General features: G+C 31.5%; 2 protein-coding genes across 4 annotated transcripts in view; one reads left to right on the forward strand and one right to left on the reverse strand.

Moving 5' to 3' along the window:
• LOC143064068 (KAT8 regulatory NSL complex subunit 2-like) overlaps positions 1-24,811 on the reverse strand; it is a 486,386-nt gene that overhangs the window by 21,884 nt on the left and 439,691 nt on the right. Inside the window, exon 2 of one of the 2 annotated variants that reach the window (XM_076236586.1) lies at positions 931-968. The gene's annotated coding sequence lies outside the window, so the exon portion shown is untranslated. Of the gene's footprint in view, positions 1-930; positions 969-1,545; positions 1,633-24,811 lie in introns of those variants that run through there. The other variant, XM_076236587.1, reaches the window with a different exon arrangement.
• LOC143064063 (uncharacterized) lies at positions 1,189-22,952 on the forward strand. 2 transcript variants are annotated; one of them, XM_076236577.1, is made up of 10 exons: positions 1,189-1,368; positions 3,297-3,378; positions 3,933-4,055; positions 4,606-4,666; positions 6,495-6,557; positions 7,169-7,214; positions 7,909-7,999; positions 8,934-9,006; positions 15,827-15,900; positions 16,487-22,952. In XM_076236577.1, exons 1-10 carry the CDS (start codon positions 1,226-1,228, stop codon positions 18,572-18,574), a joined length of 2,844 nt encoding a protein of 947 aa, XP_076092692.1. In that variant the 5' UTR covers positions 1,189-1,225; the 3' UTR covers positions 18,575-22,952. The 2 variants fall into 2 exon arrangements, with proteins under 2 accessions (XP_076092692.1, XP_076092693.1); XM_076236578.1 differs by lacking the exon at positions 7,909-7,999 and having other exon boundaries at positions 1,200-1,368.

Below are 24,811 nucleotides of genomic sequence, written 5' to 3' on the forward strand. Positions count from 1 at the left end.
ATAAACCTTGTGTCAAAATTTCATAGATTTCTATTAACTTAAACTAAAGTTATAGTGCGAAAACCAAGAAAATGCTTATTTGGGCCCTTTTTGGCCCCTAATTCCTAAAATGTTGGGACCAAAACTCCCAAAATCAATACAACCTTCCTTTTGTGGTCATAAACCTTGTGTTAAAATTTCATAGATTTCCATTCACTTTTACTAAAGTTAGAGTGCGAAAACTAAAAGTATTCGGACAACGACGACGACGCCAACGTGATAGCGATATACGGTCGTATAAAAAGTAATTAAAAAATAAATATTGAATGTACCTATTATTTTTACTACAGTATTAAAAAGTCTTGGGGGTCAGTAAAGGAATTAAGTGTGAATCTACAGGGTTTGTAAACAAGGCCATGAATGCCAAAAAATGATGCATGACCCTATGACTATTTTTTTATTGTTGCAAAAGATAGGGCTACATTTGTACTTTCATGAATGATATATGAAAGATTTTAAATTCTAAAGGTAAATCAGGTATAAAATTCAAGACATAGATTAGTATTAAAGTCAATGGGGGATTTTTTTAAATGAATTTAGCACTACAAGAATGTGGTACCAGTGACCTACTTTTTTACTAAAAATTGATGACTGAAAATTTAACAAATTTCCAAATATTTACACATAACCAAGTTTCTCTTATGATCTTTCAAGTTCATGCAATTTTAGGCATTTCAAGTTGTGACTCTTTTGTTTCAAATGAGCTGGTTCCTTTTAGCGTAGGTGTTGGATAATATAAAAGGTAAATCGGTCAAATCTCCTATTTTACTATTTGTCTTGCGTTCTATCTGCAACTGTCATTTCAGTAAACTAAATATACGCCTTCCCGAATACATAGTTGTAAGGAAAATAAATGAAATACATTTTCTATGCATTTCATGTCAAAATTACCTGAAATGCGAAGTATTTGGAGGCTATGTTACACAGCTATCCTCTTAGTGTATTGATATGAATTGGTAAAGTGTTTACATCACAATTTATTCTTTAAGCTACAAGTAATTAAAATAACTATATAATATTTTTTGTAAAAATCATTGAATCTTAATTTTAAACTTCTTATTGCTCAGAGGACAAAACAAAAATATGCAATTGATTTTAAACCAATTAGTGTTGTCTATAAATTCAGTCCAGTCCTATGAATTTCGGACGAGCATGCGTCCTTTCCATTTTCCTCGGAGTTGTGTAAATGGCGGGGGAGCGATGGATATTCACAAAAGAACAACTTTTGAATACCCCCAGCCGAAAGAGTGGGATAGAAAACGACAAAGAACTTATTTATAGGCAACAAGCTGCCAACCTTATCCAGGATATGGGACAACGGCTCCAAGTGTATCCTGTTTGAGGGAAGGGGGCACACTGCAAACATCGAGACGCGAAGTTCCAATGAACATTTTTCTACCGACGTCACGTTTTCACTAAACGGATGATCACTTTGAGCATAAATTGAATAATTTTTAATAAAAATAAAAAAAAAACTAAAATATCAAGCAATGAAGAAGTCCTTACCATTTGGTCTGAAACTCTTCTCAAGACCGACCATTTTCTGAAAATGAAGTCACGTGTTTTCAACCATGTGACTCCTTGGCACATGTGTTTGTTTATAAAAACTAAAAAATGTACATTGAAACCCTACTTTTGAATTATTAATTTAAATCTAGTTCCAAGTTTAACAGAACTTTCATTTGCCTATGTTTCTGAAATTCTGATTTTTATACACCTGAATAGTATGTAATGATTCTTGTCCTTGAAAATAAACTCCAAAGATACCAGATGAAAACCTATCTTCTGTTCAAACAAAATAAGATAATATTTTCCAATATTATTATATATGGAAAAGAATATAATTGAAATTTTATTCTAAATAAGTAAAAAGGAAGTGCTACACGAACAGTATATAGATAGTTAAATACCCAATTCATGTTCTTGGTTTGTCTATATATATATATATATTTATATATATATTTATATATAAGTTATATTAAAACCTAATATTTGTAACTATAAACAGCATTGACTACTTAGATGGGTCTTGCATAGTCTGGTTCTGTAACCTATTATAGATGCTACCAATATAGCACACCGCTTCTGAGTCTAGTTCATAAGGTGAATAAGAGTTTTTTTCCTCCAATATCACTACAATATTTACATCCAATTCTTGTTTAAAATCGGGCTTTATTTCAGTTTAAGCAGTACCAACACTTTAAATATAAAATTTTAAAATATCAAGCTAAAGATATCACTGATTCCATGTAGACAACCACCTATTCAATCACTTTAAGATTTATATACGGTCAATATCGACTTTCTTCTTTTATTTATACCATCGATCTAATTGCAACAGTTTTTACCTTTCACAATGAAGAATAACACAATCGTGTACAAATTAGTTCTATAAAAATTTCTGTGACACTACAAGCCTTTTGATTTCAAAATATTGCTAAATAAGCATATATGGATCTTCATAATCAGTTAATAATAATAGTCAGATGTCAGATTGGTCATTGTTATAAAAAATAGCCTAAATATGTTTTCTTGTATCATGATCATTGATTTCAGGGAAAATTTTTAACTAATTCTGAGGTCTATTTTCTGGTATTAAATTTCTTTCATTGTAGTAGAGGAATGAACAAAAGTAAATATCCTTAGAAAAGACATAAATGATATATCTGTTACTAGATTCTAATACATGGATAATTATACATTTATAAAAGTATACAGAACTGAAAGTAATTGTTGTTCTTTAGTGTCATAGGTTTGTTGCTAGTACATGTTCATCTATCAAAAATATTCTTGCTTGCAGATCTGTTTCTTTTATAAAGATATTTCATTTACCTAATAAATAGACTTAAAAAATCCATGCCCTCCAGGAACTATACACTTGAAAGTTATTAGATTATTAATCGTTTACATTTGTAAGTAATTGTGCCCATCACTGCTTGAAACACAAGTCAAAGTGCATGGCTCCGTTTAAGGGAACACAGTTGTGTGCCGTTATGCTGAAAAAGAATTCTGAACAGTGTTGTATTCATGAATAGTGTCTATAAGTTATTTGTAGCACCTCTTTTAAATAAAACATTTCCTGCAGAAAAAGGGTAAAATTTCATGACTGTAGTAATAATAACACTGGTGAATGTATATCAAGTTGTAACTTAAAGATAAATAGTGGGAGAGTTTGTCTCTTGCTCTGTACAGGTGACAGAAAGTTTCCTATTATACATATATTTTTAGATCAAATTTTTCCTTGACATTGATTTCAGTACTCAGCTATGTATCAACACCGCCATCGTTTACATGCACAGATTTTATATGTTCCACTCATTTCAAAAGTTCCATCGCAATGTAAGTTTTTAATTAACATTTGTAAGGGGGGGGGGAGGGTGGGGGATATTGTGTTATATATATGAGGGAAATAAAATGTTGGATATATTGTTGGAAGACAGCAACTGATGTAAAAAAAAATCAGGTGTCTTAGAGGTCATCATGGGTTCAGCAACACTAAACAAGTGTTCCACTTTAGATTGTTTTTCCATGATCTACTATTAAATCCAAATTAAGTTGATGACAAAAAAGAAGACATATTTAACATTCCTCTCACATCAGAGAAAAAGTAGCAGTACAAATTACTGAGCAGTACATGTAGCTCGCACAACATCTTGTTTTTATAAGTCTTCCCCGCCAATTGACCTCAGTAAAATTTTTTGAAGTTTATTTTACACTAAGACTTGTTTTTATAAAACTTTCCAAACAATTGAGCCCCTCTAAAATACGGTTTGACGTTTATTATAATGATTGACATGAAAATTTTGTTTTTCATTTTAAACTACATCAATAAAAGATTTGTACTTTCAACATGTCACCATAATAAAGTTTTGTTATTGATATTTTTCTCATAGGCAATGGCAGCAGCATGTTTGTTTTTAGCTGCCAAAGTAGAAGAACAACCTCGAAAATTAGAGCATGTTGTCAAAGTGTCCAATATATGTCAGAATAAAGAAACTCCTGACACTAAAAGTGAAGTAAGTATTTCATATGCTATTCATGTACATGTAGGGTCATTGTTTATATACTATCTGAAATTTAAACCAGATCGAAAATTGTTGCACTTAAAGATGATTCAGTATTCTAGCTATGTTTATAACATTGTACATGTAGTTTCATGTGATAAGTTAGTTGACAAAATTAAAAGAATATGTAAAATTTTCGCCATCCAAAAACAAACTACAATATATTAGGCTTGTCACTTCAAACAAATGTTGATCTCTTATTTAATAAAAGACAATTCATTTCATTCTGTCATATGTTTACATTTTGTAAGAAGAAAAAAAACAAATTATATAGTAATGTCTTGTGAAAATTGATACTAAATACAACCAAGTGATGATCATATTTAAGCAAAAAGTGCTTTCTGACACCCTCCATTACAAATATGAATGTCACTTGCTTTCATTATGTATAAATTTTTAAAACTGCATTCAGCATTTCACATTACATGTTTTGATTTTTGAAGCAGAAAGCATTCTATGAAACTTCATTAACTTAAAATCTTGTATGTTAATGTATTTTCAGGAATATTTAAATGAAGCTCATCAACTTGTGATCAATGAAAGCATTCTATTGCAAACTCTTGGTAAGTAATGGTATTATAGATATAATTTTATTGTTCTGTCATAAGAGTTTAACAGTACACTATACAGTAATACAAAATATTTTAATAGAGAGGTAATGTCATCTTTCAGTTTCCTATTGTAACCTAATAAATTACATTTGTATCATTTCCCTCAAAACTACATGTCAAACCTGAAGAAAAATGGCAGTTTCTGTTGAAAACTTATTATTTGCTGGATACCTATTTTTGTTGGTTTCGTGTGTACTTTATGTATCTTGGAACCACAAATTTATAAGTACAACGATATACAAAAATTTTATGATTATATAGGCAGGCTGACAAAACCATGAAATCAAATATCCTCGAAATTGCAAGCATATCTCTAACAATGAAAATTTGTACTCGCCAAAAAAAAATTATTCCACAGTTATACAGAATATTTTACTTGGGCATGAGAAGTAATGTCAACTTTCAGTTTCCCATTGAAACCTGATGATAAATCACATTTGTACCATCTCCAAAAATAGATAGTTACAACATCTTTTTTTAATGTCACTTGTAAAATTAATACCTATCAACTAAAGTATTCTGAAATATTCTTCTTATGGACCAATTGCTACCAAACTTTAAAATGCTGACCATGTTTAATTATAAAGAATGACCATTTTTATATTCTGGACAAAAATACCAAGTAGGCAGTTAACTGGTTTTCAAATTATGGTCTTTTCAATTTTAGTTTAAACCTTAGAATATCCTAAATAATTATCTACTGAACACATTTTGAATGAGTTTTATATTGTTTCCTTACAAGAAGTTTAGCATTAAAACTAGTACTGTATTTTTTATGCCCCACCTACGATAGTAGAGGGGCATTATGTTTTCTGGTCTGTGCGTCCGTTCGTTCGTCCGTTCGTCCGTCTGTCCCGCTTCAGGTTAAAGTTTTTGGTCGAGGTAGTTTTTGATGAAGTTGAAGTCCAATCGACTTCAAACTTGGTACACATGTTCCCTATGATATGATCTTTCTAATTTTAATGCCAAATTAGAGATTTGACCCCAATTTTACGGTTCACTGATAGAAAATGATAGTGCAAATTTCAGGTTAAAGTTTTTGGCTTCAGGTTAAAGTTTTTGGTCAAGGTAGTTTTTGATGAAGTTGAAGTCCAATCAACTTGAAACTTAGTATACATGTGCCCTATGATATGATCTTTCTAATTTAAATGCCAAATTAGAGTTTTGACCCCAATTTTACGGTTCACTGAACATAGAAAATGATAGTGCAAATTTCAGGTTAAAGTTTTTGGTCAAGGTAGTTTTTGATGAAGTTGAAGTCCAATCAACTTGAAACTTAGTATACATGTGCCCTATGATATGATCTTTCTAATTTAAATGCCAAATTAGAGTTTTGACCCCAATTTTACGGTTCACTGAACATAGAAAATGATAGTGCAAATTTCAGGTTAAAGTTTTTGGCTTCAGATTAAAGTTTTTGGTCAAGGTAGTTTTTGATGAAGTTGAAGTCCAATCAACTTGAAACTTAGTATACATGTGCCCTATGATATGATCTTTCTAATTTAAATGCCAAATTAGAGTTTTGACCCCAATTTTACGGTTCACTGAACATAGAAAATGATAGTGCAAATTTCAGGTTAAAGTTTTTGGTCAAGGTAGTTTTTGATAAAGTAGAAGTCCAATCAACTTGAAACTTAGTATACATGTTCCCTTTGATAAGATCATTCTAATTTTAATGCCAAATTAGAGAATTTATTCCAATTTCACAGTCCTTTAAACATAGAAAATGATAGTGTGAGTGGGGCATCCGTGTACTGTGGACACATTCTTGTTTATACAGGTTTTGATCTGACAGTAGACCATCCACATACCAATGTAGTGAAAACATGTCAGCTTGTAAAAGGTAAGAAAAAACATATTACGAAATCTGAGGATAAGTACATATAGAGAGACAGAGTAGTATTAATATTAAACCTCTGGAAAGCAGCACACAAGTTAACTGCAATTTTCAACTTTACACTGGAGTTCGATACATTTAAATCTAGAAATCACCACATCTAAAATAAATAACTCAAGTATTCATAATCCTTGGCTTTTCAATTTCGTGGTATTAGCTTTCCTGATGAAGGTAAATCCAGAAAATCATTTTAGACATGCCAATTTATTAGATGTTCATTCTATTCCGATTTCATAATTTTCACATTGGGAGTGCTTGGTTGTGTGATTATAATTATATTGCGTCATCTTTGACGGTATATTATCCTGATCATACATGTAGACATGTAGACACATTTGACAATTCTTTTCAACATCATTAATAGTATCTTCAAATTTACATCCAATGTTGGAAACTTTTAAAGCAGTTGTTTATTGTGAAGAATTGACAGACAGAGTTCTTCAACTTGATGTAAATTTTTATAACATTTGAAGGTTACGTTATCAAGCAGCAACATGTATAAGGTGTGTTTGTCAAGACTAAACTTGAATTTTGAATTATAAATTTCTATTTTACAGCTACAAAAGATCTTGCACAGACCTCATATTTCCTGGCAACAAACAGGTGATATTTTATTCTGGATATGAATAAACAAAATAAATATGCATTAAAGCTGAAAAATCGTTATTATAATATTAATGCACAGAAATTGGAAAAAATTGTCCTGGGCAAACTATTTTATAGTATGAATGTGGATGTAGATAAATAATTCTTCAGTAATAATCGGGTTGCTCAAAATTATGACCAATATAAATAAAAATTGTATAAGCAAAATTTTTGATTATCAGCTATAAAAAAGTCCCATTCACTGGAAGAAAACCAACTGATTTTAAAGAAATGTTGCACTGCATGGAACGTAGCTAAAAATAAACCAGTTGTTCTCATTTTACAATGGCCATAAACACTACATTAAAATGTTGCAAATGAACCACTATGTTAATGATTCCTTTGCATCTATTTCTTTTAATTACCACACATATTATAAGAAGGTTGATAGTCAATGCACAAAAGTCGCATACTTGTATATAACTGTGGATTCATTATTATGATGATGGGGTCATTATTTTCATAGATATTTGTGGGTTATGGTTTTCCATGAACAATTTAGTTTTTTAAAACACTTGATTTCAAAATTTGTGAAACCAAGAAATCTAGTACTGTATCCTCAAAAAGTTTCAAGGGAAAAAATAAAAGAATCCACAGTTTTAATGTTTTCTCACCCATGCAAAGAATATTGAATGATGAAAATAAATTTCAGCCTTCATCTGACCGCCATGTGTCTTCAATATAAGCCTACTATTGTAGCCTGTGTATGTGTTCATCTTGCCTGTAAATGGTCAAAATGGGAGGTGAGTGACATGCTGTTCATTTTAGTGATAAATGTGATGATAAAGGAAAAGCTTTTACCTTACCACAAGTACAAGACAGCCCCTAGCACTGGTTTGATAGGAATTCATTGCCAGATGCTGGTCAGGTTTCATCCACACAGTGACACACATCATATTATCTTGAATGTATCATGAACCTTATAAATAAACATATTGATATGTTTTGCATTGAGGATATTTTCCATTCAAAAGTTTGAAGAAAATTGATAAAGTTATATTTGATCCCAAGTAGACACGGTCAATGTTTAAACCATGAAGATGAGATACCTATGACATCAATGGACAAGATGATTAATTCCCATATTTCAAAGTGCTAGTAGTTGCAAATAAGTAGGAAATAGTAGACAGTTGGTCATTGTGATAAAGGTTTGATTGACTGAATAATTAGATATAGGAAGATGTGGTATGAGTGCCAATGAGTCAGCTCTTCATCCAAGTCACAATTTATAAAAGTTATAGGTCAAAGTAAGGTCTTCAACACGGAGCCTTGGCTTACACCGAATGGTAAGTTATAATGGGCCCAAAAAAAATTACTTGTGTAAAACCATTCAAACAGGAAAACTAACTGTCTAATCTATATAAAAAATGAGAAACCAGAAACACTTATGAACCACACTAACACATGACAACTACTTAACATCAGATTCCTGACTTAGGACAGGTGCAAACATTGGCATCTGGGCCAGCTTAGTTAAAGCAGGCTTATATGAAATTATTCCGTAGATTGAAACAAAATGATAATTAATATATGTGCACAGTTAATATGGATAAAGACTCTTTTTTATGTATATTTACTAAAAAATATGTATTTGTAGTTTATACAAGTATATTCATGATATTCATCGTATAATTCTTTCATGCTATAAACAAAATACATTGATTTTATTATTCACAGATTCCAAGTTCATATGAGGGTAAAGAATGGTTCTGGTACAGTGATCCATCAGTGACAACTGAATTATTGGAAGGTGTGTAAGATACACCACATTAAATCTGTTGTCTAAATCTTTTTTGATTTATACATAAGTAAAGTAGTATCTTTATAGGTAAGTTACAGGTCAGTGTCGTAAATTGCAGTTGCAATTTAGTTGTGAAAATTTTTCACTAAATTGGGAGTTCCATATTTGTACAATAAGCCTAGATTTGTTTCTATTGAGTGGATGTATTTGTTGTGATAAAGTATTCAATCACTGTAAACTAAGGATTTATACAGGTGTTAGATCAAACACGTCTTTCAAAATAGTTTTTGTTTGCATAGGCTGAAAATCTTGAGTAAAAACAGCTGTGGGTTAGTTGTCCTTAATACAAATAACCAATGACACAAAAAAGCCCAAAAGAAATTGTTATGGTTATGTATCTACATTAGAGAAGGATGGTCATTCTGAGGTTTTTACTTTTTAGCCTGAATATGGCTTCGGTTAGTCTATGATTTTATTTTTATTAAAACGCAAGGTAGTGATTTTGATGTGTACATGATAATTAAATGAGAATGGGTATGAAATGTGTACATGGTATATAAACAGAATGTGGGAAACCAATTTGAATTTGTTTCTGTTTATGACAATTCTAAAGATATTGATGGACATGGTTTTTCGGTCTGTGTGTCCCTTCGTTCGTTTGTCCATCTGTCCCGCTTCAGGTTCAATTTTTTGGTTACAGTAGTTTTTTGTGAAGTTGAAGTCAACTTGAAATTTGAACACATGTTCCTTATGATCTGATCTTTCTAATTTTAATGCCAAACTAGAGTTTTGACCCGAATTTCATGGTCTACTGAACATAAAAAAATGCCAGTGCTTGTAGGGCATCCTTGTACTATAGACTTATTCTTGTTCATCTTGAAGTTCATCAACTATAATGCACAGAAAAAGCAGAACACAATGTTTTGTAATCTGACAAATTCCTACAAGACAGTAAATTGTGTTAAATAAAAAAGAGTTGTTCCAAGCAAATAAGAATCTAATTTTGAAAATTCACAAGTCTATAAGAACTTTTTGTCCATACAACCAGAACTAAAACATTTGTGTAAGGAGGAAACTTTTTCTGCACCTTATTTTGAAATGTTTTCATTTATACTTGTCAAGTTAAAGTTACTAAAAGATGGGATTTTTTTTTTAATAAAAAAGTTGTTTCCGGGTGCTGAATCAAGTACTACATACATGTATGCCAATGCAACCTTGCTTGGATATATTGTCATATATAATAAGATAAAAAACCCATTTGATCGTTGAAGTCTCTTGAGTCTAAAAAAAGATTTGTGCAAGGAATAGAGGCAAGGTCTAAAATCATATATCTTATGTAAAAAAAAAACCAACCCAACTATGCCATAAGGTGACTTTAAGCTTTCCTCCTTTATTTTGAGGATGTTGGGTATGTGTGCTTGCTCACTAGTTTCTCGAATTTGTTAAGCTAGATCACAATATATGAATTACTGGTTTAAAATGGTTTATAAAAGGCTATATATAACAACCAGTAATCATGCCGATATGAATTATCTAAAGGACAATACCTATTTTAAGGTATCACAACACTTAAAAAATAAAGATAAAAAAATCAACAAATACAGAATAAAATGGAAATAATAGAATTCTACTATAGGTACTGTGTTTAAGAATTTTTTTCTGGCATATGACAAAGCTTCCACTTGTTTTAATTATACTATAGTGCCGGGTGTAAAATTGTAAGGATAGGTCTATTCCTTTAATTTTGTAGTTATACATTATAGAAAAACTGGGCTTTGTATTTGGGTTTGTTTACTAGTTTCAGTGTTTCAAAGTTGTTCATGATGTGAGGATAGGAGACTTTCAAATTATGGGTAATTGCATTTTCCTTAAAAAAGATTAAAGAATTATAATTAAATGTAATGGCAAATTTTAATTATGGGTCTTCAGGATATAATTAAAAAAATTAAAACTCCCATGCCCCAATGTGTTTTTAATTCCTGAAAATGCCTTAAATAACAATTAATGCAATGCTTAGCATTATTACTGTGCCCAGTTGTTAGGTTGGAATTTTGGAATGTGTTGGTATCTCAGAAAATATGCTAAATGGATTAATTATAAGAAGTACATTAGCAAGTTTGACTTCCAACATCAGTTTCATACTTTATTGACCTTCAAATCAATTAAATATTTTTAAGACTGTCAACCCATGTTTCACGATTGCCAAATTGCTTTCTCAACTAACTATTGATTTTAGGATTGTTCCCACCCATATTCACCAAACCTGCAATACCTAATTGACAATTGCTTGTTTGATATAAACATTTCCAACATGTATTTCTGCAAAAAGAATTCATAATTTTAAATGTAAATCCCATTTTCATTAGTTCTGCTAGTTCTGCAAAACAATCAAATGCAAATTATCTGCTATAATTGAGACACTTTTTGATAGAAAAGATGCCTATTTCAGTAAAATGATTGTATAGTATTAAAATGTGTTATTTTTTAAAGACAAAAAAATAGTTGGCTGTATAGAGTTTTCTTGAAAATAACTTTTTAAAGCGTGAATCTGATTTACAATTACAATTTATGCCCTTGTTTGAAAGTACACTTGTATAAGTACTGGTTTGCTGCAGTGGAGAGAATGTGTGAGAAGAAAAAAGGAAACAATGCATTAACAAATATTTCCAAATATTTTAAAAATTAAAATGGAGTTTAAGAATGATTATTTTGGAAAATAAAATACAATTTGTAAATTTTTGTATTTATATAAACATTATTATCTTTTAATCAGCAAGGATTTGAAATCACTAATCTCTAATTTTTTATTGAGATTTATAGTTGTGAAGCTTTTCTTCTTCCAATAAAGGGAGATAAGGCCTAAAATAAAATTTTATTTGTTTGGCATTGCCGCCCGACCCACTGAAAAACTTGCCGCCCAAATAATTTTATTTGTGTTTCAGAAATTTATTTTTTTTTATTTAAAAAAAATCGAAATTGTGCCGGAATTTGAACGTATCCGCCGAGTTTGTTCCTGGCTTTACTTATTTCAAATCACGATCTTAAAAGCGCTAACCTTACACTGTATTGGGAGCAAACATTTAAATGACTTGGAATAGAAAAAGTCTGCCAAAAGTAATGTCAAAGAGGCCGGCAGGGGAAAGCATCTCCCTATGCTGCAATGAATTGGTTAAGGGACATGGATTTTATCAAAAATCAAATTTTCAGCTATTCTTTGAAAGAAACGTTCTGAGAGACCTTGTAGAGGACTCAAATTTTATCTTTTGTAAAGCAGAAACAGATGATTTCTGCTTGACTTTGTCGCTTCATGAGATAGAAGTTTTTCACCGGGACATCACTGAACAAATATGCGTGGCTGTTACATTTGTTGAACTTATTAAATATTTGAAATTTATCATTGACAAATTTTCCCTTGTACCAGAGTACAAAGTATCTACTACAGTCAGAACCACAATGATGCATTCAAGATAATTATGGCTGTCAGCACCAAAGCTAAAAGACCAAAATGGTCCTAGATTTACAGGTTTATAGTAGCCTGACGATGCTAGCCTGGAACAAAACATACATATTTTAAAGACTAGCATATTGTGTCAATTGAAGTACTTCCCCCTTTTCTTGCCTTTCTTCTTAACATGAATAAGATCATTCTTAAAAAGAAAAGATACTGACAGAAACATATTTATAAATGTATCTAGCGTACTAGTGATGAATAAAATCCCCTCCTTTTCTACAATTCTAAGGGTTCATTAATTTACCTGTATTCATGTAATGCATGTCCAAATTTCTGTTAATCAAACAAGCATTACAACCCATAATTTATTTATCTGCAAAAATTGTCTGTCCTGCTGCATATTTCCATTTTGAATTTATCATACGTTTTAAACCTAGCCCTGAAAAACCTTGCACTTGGATAATATTAGTATGTCTATTTGTGCCAACCTTCCAAATTTTTAATATTTTTCTATCCTAATTTGGTACAGATTCTTTATCCTCAAAACTTATCAGGGGCAGTAGGCGTGTTTGTATGGTAGTTTGTCACACCTTACATGTATGATTACTAGCCTCTAGGTATTGGTTTGAGCCTTAGTTGGGCAGTTGTAAAATTAAGGTTTGATTTTCATGTCATATGTGATAAGGTTAGTCAGTTTCCTCCCGCAGTTTGGCGTTTTCCTTCAAGTACTACGGTTTAGTACGCCACTAAAACTGACTGCCATGAAATTACCCATATGGTGTAGAAAGTGATGTTTATAAAACCAAAGCAAGCAATCAAAGTTTTAAATCTTTGTCCATTTGTACAAGGAGCCGTAGTGGTTGAGCCATTTAACTTATGGTAATTTTACCAAACTGTGACCACAACTTCAAGATGTGACATCAGGCTTCTGTTCAATGGGCAGTCCCAAAATAAAAGATCAATTTTCACGTCATACATTTGATATTGTTAATTTGTCAGTTTCCTGCCTCAGTTCTGTTTTTTTTCTGGGTACTTTGGTTAACTCCGCCAATGAAACTGACTGTCTTACATGAAATTATCCATATGATGTAGAATGTGACATTGACGGTTGACCTCTTTCAAAGAAACCACCAGCATGTACACACAACAATGCTGCAATGCTTTAGACAACATTGATCTAGAGACTTCATAATTTACATGTATGAAGCTTTAAAATGTAAAAAAAAAAAAAATCCCTACCTACCTACCCACCTGCTGATAGTGTGGGTCGGCAATGCCAAACAAACAATTTTTTAAGGGTGGCCTAATCAACTTCAAATTATTATTTTGAGTAAAATTCATGATTCTGATATTGAGTTTATGAAAAGGACTACAGAAAATACATTTCCCGCCATTTCATGTATATACAATTTTTAATACTTTTACATTTTAGTCTTAAAAACAATTATCTAAAAATTCAGTAGTTTTCTTTCATCTTGATATATATGCAGATTGCTTTTTATACGACTGCAAAAATTTTAATTTTCGTCGTATATTGCTATCATGTTGGCATCGTCGTCGTCGTCCGAATACTTTTAGTTTTCGCACTCTAACTTTAGTAAAAGTGAATAGAAATCTATGAAATTTTAACACAAGGTTTATGACCACATAAGGAAGGTTGGGATTGATTTTGGGAGTTTTGATCCCAACATTTTAGGAATTAGGGGCCAAAAATGGCCCAAATAAGCATTTTCTTGGTTTTCGCACAATAACTTAAGTTTAAGTGAATAGAAATCTATGAAATTTTGACACAAGGCTTATGACCACAAAAGGAAGGTTGGGATTGATTTTGGGAGTTTTGGTTCTAACAGTTTAGGAATTAGGGGCCAAAAAAAGGGCCCAAATAAGCATTATTCTTGGTTTTCGCACAATAACTTTAATTTAAGTAAATAGAAATCAATGAAATTTAAACACAAGGTTTATGACCACAAAAGGAAGGTTGGTATTGATTTTGGGAGTTGAGGTCTGAACAGTTTAGGAATTAGGGGCCAAAAAGGGGCCCAAGTAAGCATTATTCTTGGTTTTTGCTCCATAACTTTAGTTTAAGTAAATAGAAATCTATGAAATTTAAACACAAGGTTTATGACCACTAAAGGAAGGTTTGGTTTGATTTTGGGAGTTTTGGTCCCAACAGTTTAGGAATAAGGGGCCCAAAGGGTCCAAAATTGAACTTTGTTTGATTTCATCAAAAATTGAATCCTTGGGGTTCTTTGATATGCTGAATCTAAAAATGTACTTAGATTTTTTTATTATTTGCCCAGTTTTCAAGTTGGTCCAAATCAGGGTCCAAATTAAACTTTGTTTGATTTCATCAAAAATTGAATAATTGGGGTTCTTTGATATGCCAAATCTTACTGTGTATGTAGATTCTTAATTTTTAGTCCTGTTTTCAAATTGGTCTACATTAAAGTCCAAAGGGTCCAAAATTAAACTAAGTTTGATTTTAACAAAAATTGAATTCTTGAGCTTTTTTGATATGCTGAATCTAAACATGTACTTAGATTTTTGATTATGGGCCCAGTTTTCAAGTTGGTTCAAATCAGGATCCAGAATTATTATATTAAGTATTGTGCAATAGCAAGAAATTTTCAATTGCACAGTATTGCGCAATAGCAAGAAATCTTCAATTGCACAGTATTGTGCAATAGCAAATATTTTCAATTGCACAGTATTGCGCAATAGCAAGAAATATCTAATTGCACAATATTGTGCAATAGCAAGAAATTTTCAATTGATTGGAGTTATCTTTCTTTGTCCAGAATAGTAGTTGAATCAACTTAAATCATTGTTTTATACAATATACAATGTATATTCACTTTTACTACCAACTGATAAATTAAAACAATCTTTACCATTCAGTGATAACAAGCACCTTTTGTTACATTTTAATATTTTATGATGTATTTAAATGAGTAGTTATTGTTGCAAACTCCATTAGAAATTTGAATTGAGATCAGTTTTGGAAAAAGGGAAAGGGGGATGTGAAAAAAAAATGGGGGGGGGGGGGGTTAAATTTTTCTCATTTCAGATTTCATAAATAAAAAGAAAATTTCTTCAAACATTTTTTTGAGAGGATTAATATTCAACAGCATAGTGAATTGCTCAAAGGAAAAAAAAGTATTTTAAGTTCATTAGACCACATTCATTCTGTGTCAGAAACCTATGCTGTGTCAACTATTTAATCACAATCCAAATTTAGAGCTGAATCCAGCTTGAATGTTGTGTCCATACTTGCCCCAACCGTTCAGGGTTCAACCTCTGCGGTCGTATAAAGCTGCGCCCTGCGGAGCATCTGGTTACATGTTAAGTGTAGTTAATATTAAATGTTTCTCTTTCCAGAACTAACTCAAGAATTTCTGAACATTCTAGACCAATGTCCAAGCAAATTAAAGAAAAAGATACTCATGTGGAGGGTAGGTTTTCTATAGAGATAATTATTGATTTGAAAATGAGAACACAAGCAATAGTTTATACATGGTAAAGTTTTTTCCATGAGCAGAAGTAAGGAGATTGAGATTTGTACAGCTGCATAATACACTTACCTTACAAAATGGTTTAGTTATTGGTCATAAAAAAAAACTATCATTACACCTTTTTACAAGTTTAATATGATATAATAGGGTATTCATAATCTACCTTTCACACTTGAATAACAAGGTTGAGATTTTCTGAGGATGATATATCTTCTTTATAGTACAGCTCAGATCAGCAGCAATAAGAACCACTAGTATCTACTTTTCACATTTCTGAAATCACAGTGTTGCATAAGTTGTGGTGGTTCATTACATCATCTTAATACTCTAAAGCAACATGTTAATAACCAAAACAGACATTTATTGAGGGACTTGCAAGATAATTTGTTATCATACTGTGCACGCTTCGTACCAACAACCTTTCACTAGCATAGCACATATTCCAAATAAATCATGAAGTAGTTATTTCTTATGGGGTGAAATTAATCTGCCTTTCATTATTACTTTGATAAATTTATAATTTCAGTCTGGAAAAGAAAGAGAAAAGTTAATGGACGATGCAGATTTAAATCTACCACCAGAAAAAAAGGTGAAATTGGAAACTTCTACATCGGGTTCAACTTCATCTTCAAAATCTCATCCGTCATCTCACCATCACACATCAACAAACCATGATCGGAAAAGTGATCATCACAAATCATCAACAGAACAACATGCGACCAAATCTGTATCAGGGGAAAACACAAATAAAAATGCTATCGATAGCAAACCAAAAAGTCTTTCAGCAACAGTAGTCCCAACTTTAAAGGCAGAACCTCAAACTGAAGTCAAAAGTGAGCCAGAAGAGCCCACTGCGACGTCACAGTCTGCTGCAGCCTCAACAACAATTACAACTTTTAAAGAGTATAAAGAAAGAAAAGAAAAAGAGAGATTATTAGCAATGAACAAACCTAATGACCAAACCACTAATGTTAAACATGATAAAGTGGAAACCAAAGAAATTAAACAAGAGGCTGATGTAAAACAAACAAGTCGACATTGGACTGACAATGTACAGAAACAGAATGACAAACCTCAGGATAGTCAAAAGAATAGTGATAGACATGAAGTAAAACATACTGTTGATGTACAAAAAAGTGACAAACATGTGTCAGACTCTCATAAATTGGAGGAAAAGCACAAACATAGAGAAAAACATACCCTTGATGTGCAAAAACATAGTGACAAACATACTCCTGATGGTGAGAAACATCGTAAATCACATAAACATGAGAGAAATAAGCATGGTGATAGACATTCTCATTCAAAACATGCTGAAAATAAACATGCATCAGATAGTGAATCAAGCAAACATATTATGAATCATGATAATGCTTCATCCTCCCAAGTATCTAGCAATGAGATTGGTAAAATAAGAATAAAAACTGATACAGTACCACAGGTAAATGAAATTGGTAAAATTCGAATTAAAACTGATCCAGGAGGATCACCTTTAGTTGTTAAACAAGAAGCTGAGATAGTTCCTGGATCAGAAACAAAAATTAGAATTAAGACAGAACCTGGCATATCACCTAGATTAAAAGTAGAGTCAAGTTTATCACCTCATGTCAGAACAGAAACTGGTATTTCTCCAACAGTTTCTCGAGATGCTGCTTCTCCCTTGAAAATGAAAATTAAAAATATATCAAAGGAGCATCACAAAAGTACTCATCAGTCTGAACAGAAAGTGCCAAGTTTGAAAATTTCTTCAAAGATGCTGACAGAATCTCGGCATAGTGAACATAAATCTCACAGTGAACACAAGTCTCATAAATCAAAACATTCAGACAAAGAACATCGAAAAAGCCACACAGGGGCCAATGGGAAACCTGAACTTAAACTTCATATTAGTATGTCTGCTATAAATAAACACAAAAGTGATTCTGAATCCAAAAAACATCATAAATCAAGTCATTCGGATAGAGGTTCTAGTGATGAAAAAAGCTCAGGAAAATCAGGACATTCACACAAAAGTGGGAAAGAATCCTCACATAGTTCAGGCAATCGCAAACGACAAATGAGCCCCAATACTGAAGCTAGTTCCCAAAGCAAGACTAAAATTTCTAAAGTAGATTCAAAAGGATTGACTCGTTCATCTTCCAACTATTCTAATGTTAGTATGGAAATGTCTGATTCAGCTTCAGTTGATGGTAGTGTCAATGGTGATAAAAAAGGGGTGGCTCAAAAGGAAGTGCTAGACCAAATACAAGCTATGAACCAAGTTATAGATTTGATCAAATCGACCAATCCTAATCTAGCTAATAGTGTGCCTGGCACGCCAACAACACCAACATTTCCTCAACCACCACTTCCTCCTTTATCAACACAGCCGCCACCACCTCCGCCACCGCCACCAGATGTTCCACCACCACCACCGCCACCATTTCAACAAACACAATTATATCAAACATATGCTTCAGCACAACCGTATGGTAACCAGTATATACAGCCTCAATATGGATATCAGCAGTCTCTGTTTGATTTTGACTTTCTGTCAGATGAAGCCATGCCTCCACTGCCATCAGAGCAACCTACCCGTCCCCCAACTCCTCCCTTAGGGCCTCCACACTTTTGATCATAGTTTAATTTAGGTATTTTGTTAATTTGTACTTATTTGAATATTTCAGGCATTATATCAAGTGCTAATTTTATTTATTTCATATCATAATTGTTAAACTTTGAGAAAGACTATTATAGCTCCTCTGATATATTTTTTTCAGGTGTGTATGGAAGTGAGTATGTGAGATGTGATTTGATGGTCTTAAGATATTATCAGCATTTTGCTGTATTGTCTGAGACAGTTTATAATGTTAGTAGTTAATTTTGAGGATATATAGAATGCAGGTCATCTTGATTAATTGAAAGCAATTATGTTGGAAGTATGATTGCTGTTTGCCAGTTGCTGATTATTAACAACTTTTTTCCATTCAATATCAGATGTAAAATCTATTTGCAAAGAAGTTTCTCAGTTTAAAAGCAACAATCTCATTCATGGTTTTCATGGTTCTCAACCAGAAAAAAATTGTAGGGATTGTATAGCCAATGATTGTCTGTCTGTCCATCAGTTTCAAAATGTTTTGGGATCATAGTAAATTTCCCTTTAGAGCAGGATCTTGCAACTTTGTATTCACCCTACTACCACAAACAAAATGTGGCTTGATTTCTAATTTCTCTTCTAGCAATAATTTTCTAGAGTTATACCCCTTGAATTATATGAAAAAATAAAACACAAATATTACATATAGCATTTATCGGACTCCATAAGCCAGACTCTAAAACAAGTTATACTGTCATTCCCTATCAGAGAATAACCAGCAGAGCAGTTCAATATTCTTATGTTTCCAACAAATTTATCGAACTCCATTAGCCGGATAATAAACAAGTTATACTGCCATTCCTTATTAGAGAATAACCCGCAGAGCAGATAAATTTTTCTATGTTTCCAACAAATTTCTCATCTGTGTTAACAGTCATGTTCCAGTTGTTAGCAAAGGTTCTGGTTAATGGGTCTTCTAGAAAGCTTAAGTTTGTTTTATAGTTTCACCTTAAAACTTTTCAAAGTTACTACCTACAATTGTATATGGGTAAGGTATAGTTCAATTTCCACTGTTGCCAAAATTATTTTTACGAGTTGTACCCCTTGAATTATTTCACAATTTGCTTTGATGTGACAATTTATATCTCAAAAACATAACCATGAAATGCAGGTCATTCTTGACTGTCACTGTTGCTGCAATTTCCATTCATCGATGATGTCTTGTAGAAACCAAAACACTTTCTGCATTCCATCCATTAAATAATTGTAGACTCTTGGGAAATTGCTAGAGTTCTTTTTATGGTAAGTAAAGCAAATGAAACGATTTATCTTGACAAAAGTAAAATTTATGTGAAATAAAAATGCCTTTTAAATTTGCAAAGAATATATTACTACTCCTAGTTTTGAAAAATTTCTGAAGGAATAAAACAATGCTGATACACAACTGTGAGATGTACTTTATTTTGGTCTAATAAATGGGAAATTTGGTATTAGTTGTGTGCTTGAATAATTTTGTCTATCATATATAGACTATTCGTAAATCTTAATTTGAAAAAAAAAATGGTAAAAACTAGATCAATAATGCTGAAACGTCAATGGGGGTTGGTAAAAATGATTTTGTTTTTATCATTATAGACTTTGTAAATCTAAATTTAAAAAAAATGGTAAAAACTAGATCAATAATGCTGAAAAGTCCATGATTGGTAATGGTTTCTGGTATAGTGCATATGGAGGGGTGTCTTGATTGATTTACTTTATTTCATAGTCCAACAACAATCAGCTGTGATATCGTATTTGTATTCATTTCATTTTGATGTTGGTGTAGTTTGATAAATACACACCTATATTATAGCTACATCAGATTATTAATTGGTATTTGAAGCGTTTGGGTAATATTTATATTTTTAACCACAACAATACCATTTGTTAGGACTTAACATGAAAATAGAAATTAGAAATTTGATTGCTAGTTTCTTAGAATTTGAGAGTTTGTTTATACTTGGCAGAAATATAACATGGAGCTTGATTCTATCACAAAACAACTTGATTCTGATATTTTTCTGCTGAGGATAATTAAATTGGAAGATTTAGAATTCATTAGAATATGAACATTTGAATTTCATCAGGGTAAAATGCTAGTCAGAAGATGATTCTAAAAAGTTTTATATAAAATAGAATTTACAAAAATATTTGCTCAAATACCTGGTACATGAAAACAATCATTAAAAAATAACAATTGACATGGTTAAGGTGAAATTGAATCTGTATTTCATCAAACCCTACATCAATGGCAGCAAACAAATCTATGTATAGTTAACTCCGTAATACCTCAGGTGTTGTAAAAAATCATGATAAGTTTAAAACTTTGGGCACAATATATAACTGTATTGAAAATATATATGATAAAAGTACAAGCTTTTGACCAGCAAGAAAATCTTAAGATGCAAGCTTTTACTTCTGCTTAGTATTAAATTCAAATGGTTTTTTTTATTAATTTTCAGACTTAATTGCTCATATCTTGCAATTAATATACACTGTCAAATATTAGATTGTTTACATTCCTATTTGTTGACTGGATTCATAAAAGAATCAACTTCCTGTTGATGCTGATCATGAAATGGGTAACTAAAAGTAAATTATTTTGTATCTTGATCTTTTTTAAAAGTCCACCAATTTTAAATAAATTTATTTGGACACCTTCACATGTACAGTAACATTACTTAATAATTACATTAGATGTATGTTTCATTATAATACGTTATTCTGATTGGCTAACTGCACATCACGTGCTATTCCTGAAACAATTGTATTAGACAATAACATTTATCATTCATGATGACACGAGGTCCCACAATAAAGTGCACAGGTAAATTAAATGAAAACATGATAAAAATCGTGTTTTCATGATTCTAGCTAAAAAAAATGTAATTATAAGTATTGAATGCTTCTTTTTGTAACTTTATAGGGTTGTAAAAGCGTTGACCGTGCGCACATTTTTAGTATGAAGCGCTTCCGCGCTTCATACAAAATGTACTTCGGTCAACGCTTTTACACCCCAATAAATTTACAAAAAGCAGCATTCAATTCTTAATTGTGAGATATATTAAAGTAAACAAATTTAACATGTCATTATAAAGGAAAATATTTTATTTGACCCGTCACTTAACATGAGGTAATAAGTAAATAGGGGGAAAAAAACAGTAAAGCTGAAAAGAATTCATTCTTTATGTTTCCCCCAGTGCGCTCAAATACTTAACATAATTTAATACATAGAAAGGATGTTATGAGAGATAAAACCAGATTTCAAGCTGCTTTGTAATATAAAGCTTGAAGTGACGAGTGAACCAGAGCAGCTGAAAATTTGGTCTTGATCAAATTTATGTGATTTAAAGGTGAATTGAAAATTCAAATTGACATTGTAGAATTGACTTGCTTATTTTAAACCGTTTTCAATAAGAGGCACATATTCAAGAAAATGTGTATTCATTTGAGTTCACTAAAACATGGATATGTGTAGTGTATACCGTCATTAAAAAATGGATGTATTTTGTAAGAATCATTGATAAAGGCTCAATGTACATTTTGTATATTGTTCTCATAAATAAATGTGTTGTATTTACTGTCTTTGTCTGCAATTCATATACCATTATTAGTTCATGTACATGATAAACAGTATTTATGTAGTTCAACAAAAAAATGTTAAAAAGTATTAAAATCATATTTTTGTTATTTATGATGATAAAAAGAACAAAAAAAGTGACAAAATATCAACATTTCTGCATTCTTTAGAGGGCATTTGTAGATTTTATTCTCATCATAACTGCTTATTGTTTTCAAGTTGGATATTTTTTTCTAGTATTTTGATATTTTCTCACTCATAATATTTTGTATAAATATGATGTATGAAATACAATTTGAGTGAATGAAACAATTTTACTGTTTTCGTAGTTTTATTTTAGAATTGAGGAAAACAAATTGGGGCCTCACTTTAGTGTGTTTACATGTAAGTGTGAGTGATGTGTTGATACTGTTGAAACACATCACTGCTCCAGCTCCCCAGTATGAATCGTACACGTTTTAGTGTTCACATGCTTAATTGCTACTCAAAATAAAGAAACTGAGATGCATACAATCTTGTAAACACTAAACATAGTGCAGAGAAAACAGAAGACATATTTTGTATCAATTTGTTTATGTCATTTTTAATTAATGTACAATTTTTGCTATTTTTTTTTTATGTTCATTTAAAAATGAACCTCAGAAGAGTGGGATTGATTTCGTCATGGTGACAATTATGTTTTTACAGAGCTAGCACATTTGTTCATATTGATGGAAAAATAAAGAAATGAATTTTAATCATTTACCTTATACCAACATGTAAAACAGAATTTGTTCACAATAAATTTATACAAATGTGTGTTTTCTTCATTAACAAGAAGGCTATAATGTGTATACATAAGAGCAGAAAAATTATTCCAATAATGAAAGAAAAAAACACAGAAGTCATTATCAAAAACTTCAAAGAGAGCACAACCAACTAAGGCAAACAAAAAACCCTTAACATTAGTTTTTAAAGGTGAACAAGAAAGCATGGTGTAATCAAAAAGTAAAATGACATAAATACTCTGAGGAAAATACAAAACGGAAAGTCCCTAATCAAATGGCAAAATCAAATAATAAAACACATCAAACAAATGGACAACTGTCATATCCTGGACTTAGTACAGGCATTTTCAAATGTAGAAAATGGAGGATTGAACCTAGTTAAACCTTTTACTTGTCTGACAGTTGCATCAAATTTTATATTGGTAATGACATTGAAACAGAAGCTTTGAATTGTGAACTTCCACAATGGGAAAATATAATCTAGAAAAAGAACCTCTGTAAAGCTTGAGGGAGCATTTAGCAAAGATGTCAGATACCAGTGTAGAAATGTGTATTTTTTATGCCCTATTTATTGGCTTTATGTTTTTCGGTCTGTGCATCTTTTCGTTTGTTTGTTGTTTGGTTTAAGTTTTTGGTCAAAGTTGTTTTTGATAAAGTTAGACCAATCAACTTTAAACTTGGCACACATGTTCGATATGATATGACCTATCTAATTTTGATGCTAATAACACAGTCCACTGAACATAGAAAAATATGTGAGTGGAACATCTGTGTGCTTTGGAAACATTCTTGTTAAAAATTTAAATAATATGAGTTGTGTGATTGCATTTGAGACAACTATTGTCTAAAGACCATAGGACAAGAATTTGTGCAACTATAGGTCAAAGTATGTCCTTCAATAATGAGAAAAATTGATACTGTTAAATTAAGTATTAAAGGCCCAGCAATACACAATCTGAGACAACTTCAAAACTGCTTTATTTTAAAACAATGCATAGAAAAACAATTAATCAGTGAGCAGCATCATTATAAGCCAATTTTAACAAAGCCTTTAGCAAACCACTGTCGTGTGCAATTCCTAAAGATGTGTATGGAAAGAAGAGTATTTTTACCCTTCCTGAGGAAGGATACAAACAATCTAGGTGGTAAAAAAGCTCAAGATAATAAAATGACAAAAGGATTGAATACCAAAAAGGGGTCTATTTTCCCACAGCCAATAACAAATAAATAGAAATTGCAATCAAATTCTGCAAACAATTATGAAACTAATCAAAGATATGTCTATAAATACAACTTAAAAACAAGATGAATGAATGCTAGCTTAAAGTTTGGGAAATGTTCACCCACAGACATACTTAACAAATAACAAACTTGAATTGGCAAAATAAAAAATCATTGCTTATCATGCAGTTATGTTTAAAAAGTTGTCAAAAGTTGCACAATAAGGTCCATTTCTCAGATACTATATGCAGAAGGTCAACTAAATGTCTTATATGAACTGAAAGCCATAAGGTGACCTATAATAGTTGTTAATGTCTGTATCATTTGGTCTCTTGTGGAGAGTTGTCTCATTGGCAATGATACCACATTTTCTTTTTTATAAGGGTTAAATTTTTAACTGATAGGTTTCATCCAACCTAGACCTCATTTCCAAGTTTCATTGGTCAATGTCAAGGGTTTTGTTTTTTTGGTCTTAAATACTGAAAAACAAAAGGTTTACTTTTCATGTAGTTGGTGTATGGAATGATTATAAGGTGTACATGTTGTCTAGCAGGTTTCATCTTACCTTGACCTCATTGTTCAATGTTAAGCTTTTGTGTTTTGGTGGTTTTAAATACTGTAATCAGTAACTTACTGTAAGTCAAATATATTTGGTGTATGGAATAACAA

Source organism: Mytilus galloprovincialis, chromosome 2, assembly GCF_965363235.1.
Source record: "Mytilus galloprovincialis chromosome 2, xbMytGall1.hap1.1, whole genome shotgun sequence".
In the NCBI taxonomy this organism is placed as follows: Eukaryota; Metazoa; Mollusca; class Bivalvia; order Mytilida; family Mytilidae; genus Mytilus; species Mytilus galloprovincialis.